This window comes from Dermacentor albipictus, chromosome 1 (assembly GCF_038994185.2).
Source record: "Dermacentor albipictus isolate Rhodes 1998 colony chromosome 1, USDA_Dalb.pri_finalv2, whole genome shotgun sequence".
Taxonomy (NCBI): domain Eukaryota; kingdom Metazoa; phylum Arthropoda; class Arachnida; order Ixodida; family Ixodidae; genus Dermacentor; species Dermacentor albipictus.
The window spans coordinates 152,466,543-152,486,315 of NC_091821.1; the positions used below are offsets into that span (position 1 = coordinate 152,466,543).

At 47.1% G+C, this 19,773-nt stretch overlaps 1 protein-coding gene across 3 annotated transcripts in view; it reads right to left on the reverse strand.

Moving 5' to 3' along the window:
* Nucleotides 1-19,773, reverse strand: part of LOC135902984 (tyrosine-protein phosphatase non-receptor type 2-like) — a 109,135-nt gene that overhangs the window by 59,658 nt on the left and 29,704 nt on the right. For 2 of the 3 annotated variants that reach the window (XM_065433315.2, XM_065433313.2), the window contains exons 7-8: nt 10,064-10,222; nt 9,672-9,997 (exon numbers count right to left, since the gene is read on the reverse strand). In XM_065433315.2, coding sequence (XP_065289387.1) covers nt 9,672-9,997; nt 10,064-10,222 — 485 coding nt within the window. The remainder of the gene's footprint in view (nt 1-9,671; nt 9,998-10,063; nt 10,223-19,773) is intronic. The other variant, XM_065433314.2, reaches the window with a different exon arrangement.

The window sequence follows — 19,773 nt, forward strand, 5'->3', positions numbered from 1 at the left end:
TTCTGCAGCTGCATCATTTTCTCCACTTGCAAAAGCTAGGCTAGAAACAAGTCCGCCATCATCCAGGCTTTCTTGTTGGCCATAGCCATCCGGAAGGCTACACATGCCGTTGAAGCACCACGGTTTCGCAGACCATCCGACCACAAGTGGCTTTAGCTTCTCTGTACCCGCAGCGTTACAAAACAGCACTGTCAAGCGTTGCTTTGACTTCTTGCCACCTTTGCAACAATCTGTCTTCTTGCAAGGTGTTTTCTTAGGGAACAGCTCATAAAGGGCTGTTTCGTCAGCATTAAAGATGTCTGCTGGTCTGTGCTCCTTCCTGCAGCACCTTGAGCAGCTCCGACTCGCACCAGCTGTCGGCAAGATCGCTCGACGCATCGGCTTCTCCCAATACGGTTTTAAAAACTATGCCATGGCGTTGTTTGAAACTCCTCAGCCATCCGCTGGTTGCCTTGAACGTCTCCAGCACCGAACGCACAAGCAAACTCCCTGAACCCTTTTCGCGCGCATGTCTGCAAACCCAATGTACATGGCGGCATCAACATCATCAATAGTGACGGCTCGAATCTTCTTCCGCAACGGGTCCGTCTCACCTTCTGTCACTTGCACTTCTAACTTGTCCTTGTCTTTAAGGAATGTTGACAGTGTCGATGCACTTATCCCATACTGGTCTGCAAAGATCTTTTTACGGCCACTCACTACAGCACTGACAATTTGAAACTTTTCGTCAAGAGAGAACTGTCGATGCTTCGATGTTAACGCACTGCTTACATTCATCATGGCGATCCTGAAACGTTGCACCAAACACTGCTCTAAATGCACCAAGGAACAAAGAGAAGATGGCTAAAACCATGTGTGCTCAACTCAGTTAGCCAGCACGTAAACGCATGCGCAGAAACAGCGCATAATCCTACTCAGTGCAGGGAAAAGGGAAGTGCCGGCAAGCACTCACTGAAGTTTTGTCATTCGGTCAGCTCCCAATTTGATAAGTGCAAAATGGCGCGCCTCAAACGCCGGATTTGTCAGCGTGTTTGCGTGTGTTGTTCATAAAGATCGCCAGTGTTGGTTTCCACGTCTACAGCTCACTACAATCTACAGTTTCCCACAGCCAACAGCTCACTATGCCACCAAGCAGGTGCGCGGAGATCCTTGCGCCTATTGGGGGCGAGCTCCACCACTGAAGAAGCTGGCACCACCGTCGCCGTGATGGGGCATGAGGGATCATGTGGACACAGCGGCCGCGTAGGCTGCTTCGGAAGCACCGCAGCGAGCTGAAAACGAAAGCTTAAAGTCCCACCTGCGCTGTGATTCTGGTTAAGTGGTGAAGTTTTCCTGCCTTGGGTATCTGCTTGACAGCATTTGAAAGCACTACAATAGGTAGAGGCTGCTTTTTGATGCGTGCTGCATGGTAGGCTACTGCTCGGTGCCGCACTGTCAGACCTACGCAACGGAGCCTGGTGTCAGCCTTATTAACACGCAGCCGCAGGACAAGAAGCTGAGTGAAGCTTGGCTCGCGAAACTTAGAACCAGCAAATAGCCATCGGCTGCAACTCGGTTGTGCAGCAAGCACAGACACAAGGAAGATTTCTGCTACGTCGTCGGGACTGCGATGTTCGGTGAGTAGCCGAAAACGCGCACTGGGACACTCGCCCGCGCCCGCTCCCTGGCTAATGTCATGACACTTTATTTTATCTATGAGCTTGTTAATGCTAGATTCTGGCAAGTTCACTGGAATGGAAAGGGAGCGGTAAGAAGTGCATCAAAAAAAGGCATGGCACATGGTCATGTTATGAATCAATGCATTGGATTACGAAAAAGAAGCAGCAGGAAATCGCATGCCGAGAAAACCAATAAATATAAACTGCGACGCAACTTGAGAAATAATATTGAAAAGTCCAAGAATTTAGAAAAAAAAAAAAGATTGAATCGTCGCGACGGCACATCACAGTCGCCGTAGGCATTGAAGTCTCTATATTGAAATGATTTTTGAACAGCTCTGATAGCATCCACGCAACAATGGTTGCTTGTGTACTGTCAAATGCTCATATTCTGTGGCCTAAAGCTCACAGCATGGTGCAAAAATGCGCTTGCAGCGAAAGCAAAACATTGCACGCGGACATGCATGCAGACACGGGCAGTCAGTCGCTGCGAACCCGTGCTATCGCTGCATTGAGGCTTCATTCTGTTATGTTCCATTTGGTTATACAGATAGCCCACTATAAGAACGTATTTCACATACCGTGTTTACTCGCATAATGATCGCACTTTTTTGTCAAGAAAATTGACGCTAATTCAGGGGTACGATCATTATGCAGGTTAAATTTCCCACGAAAAGAAACATTTTCTTTTTTTCATACCACATTTGCTGCGGGATGACAAGCAGGCAGCTGCCGCTGTCAGTGCAGGACACCAAAACAAAAATGGCGGCCAGCGGAGCAAGCCAAACGCACCGAAACAATTATTTTTCTTCTCACAAGTACATTACGTGTATTGAAACAGTTTCTTCCGTATCAGTAATGAATAATATCGTTAATATCGGCAAGTTTGCGACAATAACATTGCCATGTCCACTTTGAGGGGACAGAAAAAGAGATGGGCGCGCTTAGCTGCCAGTGACATAGAAACACATGGCGGGCATGCTGCAGAAACTGCGGCATTTGTCTTCACTGCTAGCCTAATACGGCACGTTTCCGCTAAGGGTCGACGAATATCTTAGCTGCGTTACAAGCGTCGGCGTATGGATAGGGTACACTTCTAACGTATCGGTGTAAACGTGGCCACTATCGTTGCCGCTCGCGATTTGTTGCATGCCCACAAGTACAGTCGAGAAGAATTGAAAGGTGCCCTTTATGTTGTTGTTGACCAAAACCATTATGAAACCTACAAATAATCAAGCCGAAGCAAGTTTGGAAGTAGCTTTTTTTTTTTCATGAAAGTGCGGAAAGTGATGAAAGGAATGAAATGGGGCATCTGCTTAAGAATGTTGGGTGCTGCACATGCAGACCACTTGATATGTCTTCAAGAGTCGTTCACGTAGCATTCGACAGATGGTAAGCACGATCATTAGCTAGACTTGGCACACAACATATCACTGCGACAAGTTCAGGGTGCAAACATTACACGGGAAAGAAAAAAAATCTAATTTTGACGACAAAATTCAGCGGTGTGATTATTATGCGAGTGTGATCATTATGCGAGTAAATATGGCAGTTTGCTCTCACCGTTTGCCTACTTTTCACGCAAGAAGCCGGTTTGGGAGACTCCATTGCGGCGACCGCGAGCAGTGGCGTTCACTGTACATATTTGGTAAAGATATAGTGTCTGTAAACAATTCTGTGCTTTCAGCTTGCCCAAGATTATTTCGACAATAAAGAACTTCCCTCGTTTTGAGAGTACTTACAGAAATCTCCAGAAGGACTGCCGCGTGGTGTTCTCATTGAGCGCCGTAAGCCAAACCTACGAGGAGCGCGCCGTATTATCCCTCGTACTACGCAACGGGGAGTGCTTCCGACAGATGGCGACTCCGTAAGTCCTTGCGCCCAATAGTTTTTCTTTCTGCCGGCAGGCAACTCTAGTGCCGGTCATCAAAATATTTGGTTGTTCGGCCCCCTGCACACATTTTTTTAGTGCATGTCGGGCGGTTGCCACGGAAACTGCAGAGCGCGGATTCTCCATGCAGTATTTGCTGCGGTGCCGACTGGCACTCCCTATGCTCTCTGCAGCTCAATGGTGGCTAATGGCAAATACGGAACCGCTACACGAGTTCATTGTAAAGGAGCAAATCAGCCGTTGAGGACATCTAAATTTCTTCGTTGTACAGGCAAATTCGTTGTAGTGGTCTTCGCTCTAAAGGCATTCAGAATACACATGAAAGATAGGAATTCCGCCAGGACATGCGAAATACTCCGTTATACAAGTCATTTCGTTGTAGAGGCATTTGTTGTAGAGGCATTCGTTGTAGAGGTGTTCGACTGTATAGTACAGTATGCAGTTATGGGTTGTTTTGTTGAGGACAGCAGAGATATGTTTCCTCACAAAAGAACAAATTTGGTGGCAAAAATTTATTGTTTGCCCGAGCAATGTTTTTTTAGAACCATTAGTGCTGCACATTAGGCAAGAAAATGTACCAGCAGTGTTTACGATGAAGATAAGAGTGAGGCCCACAGGACAGCACACTCACTCATGAGTACACTCATGCACACATTGTGAATGTGAGTGAGGAAGTGCTGGTGAGCATGAGCTGACACGAGTGTGAACGTGAGCGAGTACCTGTGAAAGTGTGTAGACGTGAATGCGAACGCGACTGAGTACTGGGACAAGTTTGAACGGTTTTGAGTGTGTACGTGAGTGACTACCTGTGAGGGTAAACACGGGGAATGCGGAAGATGGAAATTCAAGACGATGATGAGCAAAACGAGAACAAGGTGAAAGCAGGAGCCAACGTTTCGACAAGTGGACTTTGTCTTCTTCATGGCAACGTATGCTTTCCTCGCCACAGTATACCGGGTGTCCCAGCTAACTTGAACCAAGGGTTTAAAAATGAAATATTGGGGTCAGGAGAGTGAAACTACCTGCATATTGGTGACAGGCATTTGGCGCACCACAGGAAATTTTTTGTATCGCAATTACTTAACTAGTAATTAAAATAATTTTTTTAAAATTTTTAATATTGACTTTAGACACTAAGTGTGATTCGCAAAGTTGGAGAGCACTTTCAGAAAACCCCATTCCATTATTCGCCATAAAGAAAACCTTACGTGTACCTCTTTTTTCGAGCTCGAAAGAAAGCCCGCGAAATACAAAAAAAACCACGTGACGAGCGCATTCGCGCGCCGCGATCGTGCTGCTCTCAACCGTGCTTTCAGTGAACGAAATCAGCTCCGGCCTTTATTCGACGGCCCCGTTGCAGCGGCAGGCCGATATCTTGGCGGGGGTTTTTCGTCCGCGTCAGCTAGTTGGCACCCGGCGATGACGACTTAGTCCCAATCTGATAAGATACTGAGATGGCGAGTCTGCTTTGTCACTCAGAAGCAAAAGAGAAATACAGGGAATAATGTTTCGCCGCGAGGTGTTGGCGGCTGTGTGTTGCAGTTTCCTAATGAGGATTTTGAAAGCTGGAAGCAGCGGTGAAGCACAGTTTGTCGTGTGCTCTTCTTATGCCACTCTCATGCGAGACTGAATCTTTGGTGTAGTGATTACTAGCACTGCAGACATGCCGTTTACAAATGAAGAGAAAGCAGACATGGTTCTGGCTCTAGGTGCATGTCATGGGAACAGAAGGCGCGCTGCAGACCTTATGCAACAATGGCACCCAGGCAGGCGGCCAAGTTCAGTAACGATCCTGCGTGCCTTCGAGACGCTGCGACGGATGGGCAGTTTTACGTCCACACGACACAGAGCACCTGTTTTTGACGAGGACTTCGAGACGCATATTTTATCGCTGTTCGCTCTGGAACCCCAAGCAAGCGTGCGCAGCATGAGCGAGGATACCGGAGTCTCCAGGTCATCAGTTTGGCGAATACTGCGCAAACACCGCCTGCATCCGTACCACGTACAGCTTCATCAAAATCTGTTGCCACGGGACTTCCAAAACAGGACCGATTTTGCTAATTGGATTCTGATAAAGATGCAGGACGACCCGGATTTTTTGAACAAAGTGATATGGAGTGACGAAGCTAGTTTTTCGCGCAATTCACAGGTGAACCTGCACAATGCTCATTACTGGAGCGATTCAAATCCCTACTGGGTTTTACAGACGCAGCACCAGTACCAGTGGTCATTTAGTGTTTGGTGTGGACTTTTCGACGGTAGTTTGATCGGGCCTGTGTTTTTCGACCAGACGCTGACAGCAGATCGCTACACCAATGATATCCTCAGAGGACCCGTTGACGACTTCCTTTCGGATCTACCGCTCGCCAGGGCCACAAATGTGTGGTTTCAACACGATGGCGCCCCCGCGCACAGCAGCGCCAAGGCTCGGACCTGGCTCGACGCAGCGTTCCCGCAGAAATGGATAGGACGACTAGGTCCCGTGAACTGGCCAGCCAGGTCTCCTGATATGACACCTCTGGACTACTTTTTGTGGGGTCATATCAAGGACAAGGTGTACAGCACACCAACTTCCACACCGCAAGACCTTAAAGACAAAATAACGGAAGTCTGTTTAAACATGCCTGAGGCTGTCATACGAAATGCAACGGCTGATTTGGTTACAAGATGCCAGAGCTGTATCGTCGCACAAGGTGACCTATTCGAGCACTTTTTATAATTGGTAAGAAACCGAAATGAAATGGAGTCAGGACAACCGCATGCCACGGCTGTCATCGCCGCACAGCCAAGCCATAAACCGCCACTTTTATTTTCTTTGCAACTGGCAAATAAAACTCCTCTCATTTGAAAACTTCGAGCTTGGCAGTCTTTATCGCGACTGCAAAGCGCAGCGCACTCGCTGCAATTTACACCGTCACGCGCGAACTGGCTGACACGGCCGAAGAAACCACCACCAAGATATCGGCCTGCCTCTGAAACGGGGCCGCCGAATGAATACCGGAGCTGATTTCGTTCACTGAAAGCACGGTTGAGAGCAGCACGATCGCGGCGCGCGAATGCGCTCGTCACGTGGTTTTTTTTGTATTTCGCGGGCTTTCTTTCGAGCTCGAAAAAAGAGGTACACGTAAGGTTTTCTTTATGGCGAATAATGGAATGGGGGTTTCTGAAAGTGCTCTCCAACTTTGCGAATCACACTTAGTGTCTAAAGTCAATATTAAAAATTTTAAAAAAATTATTTTAATTACTAGTTAAGTAATTGCAATACAAAAAATTTCCTGTGGTGCGCCAAATGCCTGTCACCAATATGCAGGTAGTTTCACTCTCCTGACCCCAATATTTCATTTTTAAACCCTTGGTTCAAGTTAGCTGGGACACCCGGTATATAGGTGGGGTTCTTCTAAAGAGGACAGGGTGTAAGGCGGGTGGGTGCGTAGAGGGTGTAAGGCGGGTGGGTAGTCCTGTGAGGGTAGTCCCTCACGTACTCACGCAGGCACAAAAGGAAACATTAGCGAGTGCCGGTGAAAGTGAGTGGATGAAAGCATGAACACGCGTGAGTACCTGCAAGTCTGAACGAGTGCCGATCAGCACGAGTGGACGCGAGTACCTGCGAGGGTGAGTAGACATGAGTGTAAACATTAGCATGTGCCGTTGAGTGTGAGTGGACGCGATATATGCGAGTGACTAACTGTGAGGGTCCGTAGGCACAAGTGAAAACGTTAGCGAGGGCCGGTGAAAGTGAGTAAATGCAAGTATAAACATGAGTGAGTACCTGTGAGGGTGAGCAGGCGCGAGTGTAAACATTAGCAAGTGCTGGTGAATGTGAGTGGATGTGAGTATGAATGTGAGTCAGTAAATGTGAGAGTGAGTAGATGCGAGTGTAAACTTCAGCATGTACTGGTGAGTGTGAGTGGACATGGGTATGAGTGTGAGTATCAGCCAATAGACGGCTGCTATTGGCTGACAGCTGATATAAAGTAAGAAGGATGTATGAATCAGTGTGCTTCTGCCTACTGTTACTATATTTATTGACGCAGCTTACTAAACTGGCTGAAGCAAGCAAAAACCTGCGTTTCGATAAGAATTGATTACTTCTGGAAGCAGCTGAATATTGTCTGCTCCTGCTCAGCCGTGCCCACCCGCGTAGGAATGAAATTTTGGCCACGCTGCTTATCAGTGTCGTAGCCGTCAGGCCTCGCTAATTTAGAGTAGTTCTGAACGCTCAACTAGCCTCGAACCACACAAAACTTAAGGTCAGACCACACGTACGATTGTCAGCGTGTGCTCACTATTGGCAACTTCTAGCTGGACACCTTGGCAGACATCACTTCATAGTGAGCTTCAAATGCGCAATTTGGATGTGGCTACTTCTCAGCTGATGTGCACATAGTCAATACACTTGCAAGAGCGCATGTATGAGAAGCTTTGTTTAACCCTCAAAAATTGTGCGATTGCCTTACAGATAAGCGTAAAAAGAAATGCACTCCTCATGCCACTCGATGCGAGAAAATACAGCCGCACGTAGCTATCTAGTACACTGTAGCACAGTAAAGGCATCGTAGATGCTAAAATCGGTAGTAGTGGCATCTATGTGAACATCCAAAATCAAATTTGAACAGCACACCATGTGACCTTCAGTAGGCAGACCATTGTAGGCCCACTATGCTGCGCCATAACCTTCACAGTGCAAGGCACTGAAAGAGGAGTGGGAGCACCACGAAGGGGATCAAAGGCGATCTTCCATTGCCAATAAGTTCGCTTCTGCTGAACGCATGGAAGCACTTTTGGCTGCAAGGTATTTCTGAAGTAGTCTATTTTCCCTTCAAATGCATTTCTCGACTTCCACAAAAAGTGTTTCAGGGCCCCTTTGAACAACTTGTTCACATTTTATTTCTGGCCATGATTATACTGGTACGAAAGAAGTAATAATAATTCAGCCAAACTTAATAAGTAGAGTAATTACTCCACTGGTAATCGATTTACTGAATTAACCTCAACTGAAAATTCCCTCCAGCATGTTAAAAACACTAGTACGAGCTCTACATTGGGTTTCCAGCACCTAAATTAGAGCCTTTAGGCATCTAATTCAGCATATCAGAAATGATACATTGGGCTTTGTGGCATTAAGGAATTCAGAGTCATTGCAAAAGAACACTTGGCTAATTATTGGGTTACAAACCCTCACGTACATCCTATGCCATGCCAAGAGAGCACAAATATAACACAGAGCACAACATGTCACGGACTATCCCACTATTGCAGCGGCACAATCATGTCTGAGGAGGCAACCTTCAAAAACCACAAGGTGTACTAAAAAAAAAACCACACATGAAGTCCTTACAGGCTTACACAAAAACACACACTATATGACCGCATTTTATTCACACTACATATTTCTCCTATTTCTCCCCTTGCGCAAGATGGATTGGACCGAGATGGATGTGTGCATCACATTTATGAATGCATGCTGTTCCTTTACAATAGTTCTACCAACGTGTTTTATAGTGCAAAGCAACACTTAAACTACTTGAAAAACACTACTATCCAAATAAATGCATTTTCATGCATTTTTTCAGATATGGCTCAACATTGCCAAGGATGCTCAAACCAAGACATAATGCATAATTCTCTAAGGATGAATCCTTTCTACGAAGTCTGCAAGAATAATCAACAAATACATGGCAATTTACTACTGAATGGGGGGCACTCATCTAGCAAGTCTCGTTGAAAGGATCAGAAAATTGCAAAGATGAAAATGCATAAGTTAAGCACCATGCACTGTATTATTAAAAGTAGAACCTGCAAAACTGCAGGTTCCAAATTCGTTCAATGTACTCCAGTGCAAGAAGAGAAGTATAGACTCTACTGTATGTCTGTCTACATAAAATATGAACAAGTAGACTATCCTTCAAGCACAGGGGTGCTGCAGAGGTGAAGGGCTATTCCTCTAACTAGATTGTTCACTACAGAATAGGTAATAAATTTCTTGCAGCACAAATGCTTAAGCAGCAAATAGCAACCATGCTCCAATTCAAAATGAACACAGTTGCTACCTGAGTCGGTCTCCTTTGTCACTTAGAAACCATTCAAAAGTGCCAGATGTGAAATGTGGAGATGATGCGTACCTTTTCCTTGGAGATGTCTCCTTTGCACCCGGTTCACCTGCTAGAAGATCCTTGGCTTCACTCGAACTGTTGGAATTCTCCTCAGAGGAACGTTTGAGCCGAGGTGGCAGCGGCGGTGGAGAGTCGCCAGCTCCCATAGGGAGCCGGCTGCTGCCTTCACCATTCTCACTGGCATCTTTCCCACCACCCATAGTGTCCTCATCATCACCGTCATCCTCGTCATCTGAAGAGTCGGTTGCTTCAGATTCTGAGCTCTCCTCAGTTATCCCATTGCGCTCAGGGCTTCGACTTAGCACCCGCTCATCAGCTGTGGGGTGGGCATCCTTCTGGAAGAGAAAAACCCATCCAATTGGTCTCCGATGCCTTGGCAAGACACACAAGGTGGCGCCTACCTGCTGGCAGCAGGACAAGGCCCGAGCGCCCTCCAGGATGGCCAGGTAGGAGAAGCGCAGCTGGTCTGGTGTCTGGATCAGACCCATGCGGTACTTGCGCATCTCCAGCAGCACTTCCTGCACGTCCACCCGGTCAAGGCGGCCCCCATTGGCTTCAATCTGAAAAACAATTTTTTTTTTTTTTTCTGTGAGGTGTCTTTGCTGCACCTTCCTTCGCTGATCTCTCAACAGGCTACTCGCCAAGAAAGTTAGTCATTTACTACAATGTCCTGGCCTTCTAAAGCACTTTCCCTTTAGTACTCACATAGCCAATAAGCCTCTATTACTACCTGCCCCTTCATTTCAACAGTGCATATTGCATGCATTCTTTACTTTCTTTTCTATCGTTTTTCAGCAACACGGAAGATTTATTATGCACAATGCCACCGGCTTTTTTCTTCATTCTGCCATCATACAGTTAGACTAGCCTGTTCACTAATACATACAGCTGCTCCTTGCAGCATCTGTTTCCATGAAAAAGCATTTGCAAGTGCTTCACCCTGGAAGGGACACAATGCAATACTCTAAAAGCTTAATTCACATTTTGTGGGAATAACCAAAACATTTAATTAAATGAAGTTCAATTTCATGGAAGTAAAACATTGCACCACCTGACAGTGGAATTACAGTAGCCTATAGCGCATACATGGAACAATTCCAGTTCACTTAAATAGTAAGCAGGGCTCCATATAATAAAACCATTGTTTCTCTTAGGTTCTACAGTAATTCTTAAGGGGGGACACAATTCTTAAAAACCAAAAAAGTAGCAAAAAAAATCAAGAATTTAGAAGTGTTATTTTCGAAATCTACAACTATTTATCTACCTATCTGCGAAGTTTCTCGTTTCTAGAGTCAGTATTTTAGGCGAAATAATAATTTGCGCAATGAGTTCTGGCTAAATTCCAGCCAAAATGAACACCAAAACGGCCCTTTCTTCCCATCGCGCAGCTGCCATTTCAGGCTGCCTATCGCTGCCATCTCGGTCTCGTTTGAAAGAGCCGCCTTCCTGCTTAAGTTTCCCGCCACCGCTGCTCAGTTTCGACCATTGGTTGGTGCAAAATAAACCAATAAAGAAAAGCAGATTATTTGTTTCCTATTGGCTGAACGAGCCCACATGAGAAGACCGCGCCACCCGATTGGCGGAGCTGGCTAGTGTCGTCTGCTAAGCGAGCCGGCCCGCGCCGCCGTCGCACTGAGACAACATTTTGAAAAACTGCGTGCAGCGACTGAGAAACAACACTGCACGGGTCAGCGAAAAAGTTTCATATGCTGAACAAATTCGGCAAAAAGCAAGAAATCGATGGTTGGCAATGTTAAAGGTCGCCACACTTCCCCAAGATGCGGCGAGGGCGATGTAGAGGCTACATCGAGTGGAAGTTGGCAACAACGGCATGGGTCCAGCGTGTGCGCCAGCTCGCGAAGCCGACAGCGGCCGCATCCGCCATGACACGGCGATGCCGCAGCCTTCCGATGTGGAGCAGAACAGGATTCGAACCGAAGTAAAACTTCAGGAACACGCATCAATGGCAGCGACGAAGCGGAAATCGGATTGTTTTAACTGAGACAGCGGCGTGGTCGACAGTGCGCTTGACGAGACGGCATACACGATCGTCAATTTGGATCTGCAAAACCAGCTTTTGAGTGCGCAGCGTGTGATAGCGGCAACGTTGAGTTCAAGAAATGTGAGCGAGAATACAGCCTTGCTGTGCAACTTACGCTCTCATGTACCAACTGCGGACACATCGCGTCCGCGTGGAGCTCGCCGTGCATAAGTGGCCATCAGACGGTGAACCTGTTCGTTGTAAATATGTTGGCAGCGCGTGCTATGCAGTGCATTGGGAACCAGCAGGCAGCACTTAATTATATTTATTCAGTGATGAGCATTTCCAACCGCGGACTCCACAAGACGTGGCAGAACTACGTGAAAAAAATTGACCACTGCAGCAATTCGTGCGGCCGAATAAGTGATGAAGTGAGTCATTCCTTGGTCGACAGTGTTCAAGAGGCACTGAAGAGACGACATTTAAACAGCAGCAGGCAATTAGACTACATTCCTGGTGGTTATTAGGAACGTACATGTGTAAATGTGCAAAACATTTGTTAATTTTAGTTAAATTTTGTGCCGTTTGTTTTTCGCATGTTTCTCATAACACAAATTTTTGGCTCTGTGCAATATTCAGGCCTCGATATCTCAACACCTAGAACAGGTAGAACTGAAATTCTTTTTGCAGAATGAAGTTTAATGTGTACTCTATGAAAGATAGCAAGCAGATTTCTTATCTTTCATTTCAGAAATTAATTGTTTTGCTACATTTTGTGCCACATGGTTGCCACATCTTGTGGACTTGCATTAAATGGGCTGTAAAGTATCTATTAATGGTCACATCGAAAAAGTGTTTGCTATACTTCAATCCTTACTCCTTATGCTATCTAATCATGCCTCACAAATAATTTTTTATTGTGCCATTTATTTTTAATTGAGGCCGCTAACAAAGGGAATTAAATGTTAATTACCTTAAGAACTAATTGAGCTACACCAAAACTACGTCCATATTTGAAATCGGTGCAAAAATATCAATGAGACGGACGGGTTTGATTAGTATATATAGGAAAATAAAGAATATTATTTATATAGCAGTGTCCCCCCTTAAGCAATTGACCTCTCCTGGTCATAACATAAGCATGCGATATTTGAGGCTGTGGAAACCCTGACTTTTACGCAGCCCCTGATATTGTTTTCCCCATGTGGCTCGCACCTCCTGTAGTGTGGCTTTGCCGCGTGGCGCTGCGCCAGCAGCGATCAGTGTAGTTGCACTATGTATGAGAGATGGCATGAGTGTTGCGCTGCAAACGCCATCTAATGGCAGGGCTACTCTGGCGCGAAAGGGAATAGCCAGTTCCTCTTTGGCTCGGGGTCGGCCAGCTGCGTGGTCATTTCACGCATTTGCCGGCCATTCGCAGGACCATCCTGCAAAAAGCTTAGGTGCAGGACACGAGAATGGACAAACACGATCATTCAAATGTGCCACCGTTAGTGTGACCGTACATGCGAACGACTAGGCACTGGTGCCCAGCATGGGAGCGAACATGCTCGCTATCCGGTCACGGCGAGTCGCACTTCTTTGCTTTGTCGCGCAGCAATCGGCATGTCCTATCAGTATTAATTTGGCTGGCTAGAACAGTGTACAAAAGGTGCAATAAATGCCCTTGTGATTGTCTGCACTACCGTGATGTTGTTCCTTTGTCTCAAGACCCATGTTTGAGACCCCTCAAGGCTTACCATATACAAGGGGGAACGCGGCAATTGAAGTGGTCAAATTGTCAAAATGTTCGATTTTCTGAGTTATTTTTTTCACGACACACGGACCTTTATTTACCTCGTGGTGAAATATTATAACAAAATACGCCGTAGAAATCAAGAAAACAGCACTTTCGTAGAGTGCTATCATCAAAAATTGCAAAAAAATCGGGCTATGGAAGGCCCCATCGCACCGCGGATCGCCCGGCTATCTGTTGACGCAGTGCCGTCATCTTGGTATCATCATAAAGAGGAGAAATCAGAGCTAAAAATAGCTGGAGCGACGCATTTCTCCACCGAAAAATAAACAAGCAAACGCAAGCAAAAAAGCGGCAAACCCGGCATTGCGATTGGGCATAGCAGTTGTGTGGGGTACAGTGTGCGCTCCTATTGGCTGTTGTAGATTTGAATCGCTGACAAACCTCTCTCGCGTTTGCACAGCAGCGAGCTGCACGTTCCAATCAACAGGATTTACGATTTTGGCAGCTTACGCACCTTTTCTGTGATAAGCCCCAAAGGAATGACATTTCTAATGGCCCACGTGTACGGAAGACCACGAAAGGCAAGGAAAAGATGCAGAAAATTACTCGTAAAAGCGGATGCCGCCGAGCTTGTTGACGAGGCACGACCGGCGCACGTGGTTGACTAGGAAAGCGCACCCACATGCGGTGCTGACGACGCAACCACAGAACACCTACGTTACCGCAAGCAATGATGAAGGCGCGACCGCGAGCGCCGGGAAAGGCGCGTTTGTGAACGACGGTGACATTACGTCCGCTAGCAATGGTGAAGGCCCGTCCGCGAGCAATGGTGAGGGCGCGACTGACAGCAATGGTGAAAGCACGTCCGCGAGCGATAGTGAAGACACGACCGCAAGCGATGGTGAGGGCGCGACCGACAGCGATGGTGAAGGCATGACCACGTGTGGTCGTGACGGCAATGCAACATCGACAGAGCAGAAGTTTTCACGCAAAATATTCAACTGCGAATTCCAGCTCCAACTCCACTAATAAAGAGGTTGCGCAACGAGAGACAAGAGTGGACGTGTTGAATGCGCTGTCACCTGCCTCTGGACGACAGATAGATGCACGTGGTGACCAAAAAGGCAACTAAGGTGCATGAAACTGCTGCAAGAACACAAAACTACATCAAAATGTAAAGAAAATGTGTCCCACGTGCAAAGGACCACATTCCAGGCGGGTTTTAGGTGCTCAAAATAAAGATTTAAATGTTAACAACAAATGAAACTGAGTTTTATTTTCTCAGTTTTCATTTTTTGTGCAGTTGCTTTCAGTCATACAAGTGCCATTTCCCAACGAATGAAGACAAAATCATTCTGTCTTTTGCACTTCGATCCTGAAACATTGATGAGTGCAATAAAGCTGTACATTTTTAACTGCACCTCATAAAAAAATTTATAATGGGTTTTTCGCAAGAGTCGGTGAGACAAAATGTACAGGAGAGCTTAAAAAATAATTTTACACTCCTTTTGGCGTATAAAAAATAAACCAATAGCTTTATTGCACAGAATGGGCCTTTGTGAACATGTGGATGTGAAAATCTTGGCAAACTTACGTGTAATTAATTAATTTGGGGATGATCATTAGAGGCTGTCAATTGCTGTAACTCGTAAACTATAATAGATAGCTCAAAACTAATTTCAGTTATGATATCAGCATAACAAATCACACCTGCATGCCAAATTTCACCAATTTATTCCAACAAATATAAAAATAAGTTTTAATTGCCACGTCCCCCATTAATTATGTAAGGCCCGCCCTCGTGTAGGGTCCGCCATACAGTTTCCTACAATAATTACTAGAGGAAACTCTGGCGCTGCAGTCGTTGAACCTCCATGGGAATGATGGGAAGTACATGGATTTGTCTGATCTTCGTGCTTGTGGATTCAGATGTTCTTGTGGCTTTGTATATTACGCTATATAAATCTTATTGTAAATGTCAGCGTAATCAATACTCTTCAGAGTGCAGAAGACGCCACGAACAAGCACAATTGCTATTAACCCTTTGAGGGTCGAATTATTTTGAAAAAAACTTTCCGAGGTGGTCAAATTACTTTATTGCAGATCTTGAATGTACAAAATGTATAAAGTCGGGAATAAATAGTAAAAAATAATTAGGAAGAGTATTTTGGTGTCAGCATCACTCAGAACTGCAAAATGTTCAATAGTATTTCCGAGCGTGGTACTCCTTGATACACGAGTCTACGCATAGCGCCTTATCGCAATCTGCACACCTAAAATGCGTCTGTTCTCTTGGAGCGAGGAGTTGGCGCACACGACATCTCTGCGTGTGGCTACCTTAGGCAGAGGCCTGAGGCACCCTCTCGCGTAAGCGCGCTGTCGCAGACAGCGAGAATACCTCGTGAGCGGTGGTGATAAACAAGCTAAGAGCAGTGCCAATCAAGATAGAAATCAACTTCCGCCGCCTCTGCGAGTGCGTGCCGACAAAGAGAAAAAGCACGTTTCGCGCGCCTCCGTTGCGATCACGCGGCAGAACCGAAACCGCGAAAGCGTGTTGCAACTGAGAGCAAGAATACCTTGCGAACGGCGCTGATAAACAATCTAAGAGCAGCGCCAATCAAGATAGAAATCAACTTCCACCGCCCTGCAGAGGGTGCCGACAAAGAAAAAATTGACGTTTCGCGTGCCTCCGTTGCAATCACGCGGCGAAACCGAAACCGCCAAAGGGGCGTTGCCGCAGTATGAGCGATGCGCTGAAGCTAGCAATCAGTTCTGTTTATCTCCCCAAGAAGGTAGCACCAATTTTAAACACATCTTGCAAGTGCTAAGAGGTGGCAGCACCTCCCGGTGAGCACGCATCGTCATTATGGCGCGAAATTTCAAACGGAGGGTCGGAACCGTACCCGTACAGCAAAGACCTTGCGGGACAGAAAACCACCGCCATACATGTACGGCGAAAACCCTCAATGGGTTAATTGCAACGATTGAGCTTGTTCAGGTGGCCAAATCGAAACGCGCCAAGCGTCTCAAGGCACTGGTATGCCCGGAATAAATTCATAAGGGCGTTTCATTCGCTTGTCGATACATGCGTTCATGGCTTAATGGTTTCAATACAGTTGAGCCCGCTTATAACGAACCCGAGCATCACACGGAATTCGTTCGTTCTATCCAGAAGTTCGTGGTATGTGGGCCACACACAAAAATTGACATCAGTCATAACAAAAATTTATTGAGAAAAAAAAGAAAAAAAAATCGGTGATCGTTGTCTGCCTCGTCAGAGCACATCCAATAACAGCATTTCAAGCTTGTTCAAAGCTGCGATGTGTTCGTCACCCAAGGCCTTAAAATACACAAGATTTTTAAGTGCCTCAATATGGCTCACTGTTGTGGTCGCGCTTACGGGTGCTGGCTCCGATGGATCGTTGTCATCGTCCGATGCTTCGGCGTCACTTGATGCCCGCACTTTCCGGACGGCGGTCTCGTCGCAAAACGACTCCGCAACTTCAGCAGCGTCGTCTGCATCAACAAAATCTTGCCAATGAAGATCGCAGCCGGCCAGGTTAGCGTCAACAACGCATCGCCACAAATCATCGTCAGGCTGGCTTTGTTCAGTGTCTTCAATGCCTGCTTCAGGTGCGTCGGCGAAGCCGGCCTTGCGAAAACAATTCCGGATGCATTCGGGAGTCACTTCCATCCACGCCGCTTTGATCATTTCTATCGCCGAGCACAGCGAGACCTGCAGAGGCACATTGGCAGCGGGGCGATCAACTGCAATCGGCATCCGCTGCACAACACGGCACCTGTAGGCCGCTTTGAACGACCATATTACACCCATGTCCAGCGGTTGCGCTTTTGAAGTTACATTTGGCGGCAGAAAAAGCAGCTCAACTGCTGTTAAGACAGCTTGGACATGGTGGGTGGTACAGTTGTCGAGAATCAGAAGAACTTTGCACCCTTTCTTCGCCATGCTGCCGTCAAAGTCAATTAGCCATTCCGCGAACAACTCGCGTGTCATCCACGACTTCGTGTTATGCCTGTAACGCACTGGCACATATGTGCGGAAGCAACGTGGCCTCTTTGATTTACCGATGACAAATGGCAAGCATCGATCGCTTCCATCCATAGTGGTGCACAAAAGCCCAGTTATGCGAACTTTGCTGTGCTTGCCGCCAGCACATTTGTCACCCTTCATAGCGTGCGTTTTGCCAGGCAGCATTTGATAGAATAGCGCCGTTTCATCGGCGTTATATACATCCCTTTCAGCATAACTTGATACACGGGCCAAGTTTTTAGACATCCACGTGTTGATGTCTTCGTCGCTTACTGATGCCGATTCGCCGTTGATGGTCTTGAAAATAATTCCGTGGCGGAGCTTGAAGCGATGGAGCCAGCCACTGCCAGGGGAAAAATCTGGGAAGTCCAGGAGGAACGCCAAGTCCTTTGCTCTGGACAACATCAGCGGCCCGCTGATGGGAACATTGCGTGCTCGAGTATCAAGGAACCACTTTAGAAGCGCGTCTTCAAGGTCTGCATATGTGGCTTTCCGTAGGCGCTTCCTCGTCGCGGAGACCGTGGCAGCACTCTTGTACCGTAAAAACCGGAATATAGGTCGAACTTTTTTTCAAAAAATCATCGCGAAAAGTCGACCCTCGACTTATATACCGGACATTGGCGGAAAAACTACGGAAGTCTTGCAACAATGGGCGGATGAAGTAAACAGCCGCCATCACCATCATCAGCAGCGCGGCGTTGGTTCTTTATATGTCTTTATTCTATGGCGTGGCAACATTGTGGCACCGGCATTTTGCGTTTCCACTGTCGCAGAGTTATATTAATTAAAGGCTGCATTTTCATTTTGTTTCGAAATGAGCGGAAGCTGACGTCAATTCACCGTCGCCTTCAAGAAAAAGGCGACTGAGTACGCGGAAGCCCACGTCAACCTGGCGGCACAGCGCGAACTTGGAGTATCCGAAAATAGCATTCGGTAGTGGCGGAGGCAAAAGCAATGTATTACAACTTGCAGCAACCAAAAGAAAACGTCATTTCGTGGCCGGATCGCAGCGGACTGCAGAACTGGAAGGCAAGGTTGCGGAGTCCGTCTGAGAGCTGCGTGTAAGATCGCTGCCTGTTGTCGAATGCATTCGTTTGAAAGCGGTAGAGATCGCACGCGCCTATGGACTGGACAGCCAGAAGCACTCGTCATCCGACTCTGTTCAAACGTGTTGCTCTGATTCGGGGTGGCGCTTGCGCACTTCGTGCCCTTCTGTGTACTGTACACGCGACGAATTTTTAACAGTATCGCGCGACCGTCGACCCGCGTGTTTGTCAGCACCTTTTATCATCATGGCACGGAGCGGCGAAATAGCAAAAATAAGGGCATGTGTACACATGCGCGTATCTCGTTTGTTTCGCTGCTCGGCGCCGTTAATACGGTGTTGACAAGCTCGCGGGTCGATGGTCGCGCGATACTGCTAAAAACTTGGCCAGGTGCACATGCGAGCAGCATTTAAATAAATACTGTCACCATTGTGCAACCCGCTGAGTCGCATTTGTTTATAGGTAAGGGTGTCATGTCTTTCGGTACTTTTGCCACTGAAAAAGATTTTTTTCATTTTTAGAATTCGTTAGTTGGGGGATCGACCTATATTCCGGTCCGACCTATAGTCCAGTTTTTACGGTAGATTTTGTCCTTCTCTTTTAGTATCGTGGATATTGTCGATTTCGACAAACCACACTTTTTCACCAGTTCGTGGTTTTTCGTGCCTTGGGAAAGGTCTTTGAAGATCAACAGTTTCGTGGACAAGTCCAAAGCTTTTCGCTTCACTGTCGAAGTAGACGCCGGCGAATCTGCCATCTCGGATAGGCACGGGAGCACACAGTCCCGCAGTCATGTGAGGGGCGGCGTTAAGGGGGGGAGGGAGAAGAGGGGGTACGAAAGCACGTGATCACGTGCTACGCTGTCAATTGGTGGAAAACTTCGCCGCTGCCCTGACGTCGACGATGGCGAGTGGGGTCCCGTGGCGAATGAGCTGTCAGGCTTCCCTTCGACTTGCGTGTTCACGTTGCTCATGCGTGCTGGGCCGGCTTTTTTTTTTTTTTCTTCTCGTTATCGCGGCAATCTCCTCACCGCATCACCGCTCCTCCATGCCTCCGGCGAGACTCCGCGGGAAAGCCAATTCTCGGAGTGTGCACAGCACAAAGGTCGGCGGATCTCGCCACGTGGAAAGTGGTCCGCGACACCAAGGCGTTCGCTGTAGCCAATCGGCTAGGCTCGCGGGCGTTCGTTGTAGCTGAGACCGAGCGCCATAGCCTAAACGCGTATTTTGACGGTCACGCCGAACTTGTTCGTGATAAGCGAGCGTTCGTCTTAAGTGGGGCCGTTATAAGTGGGC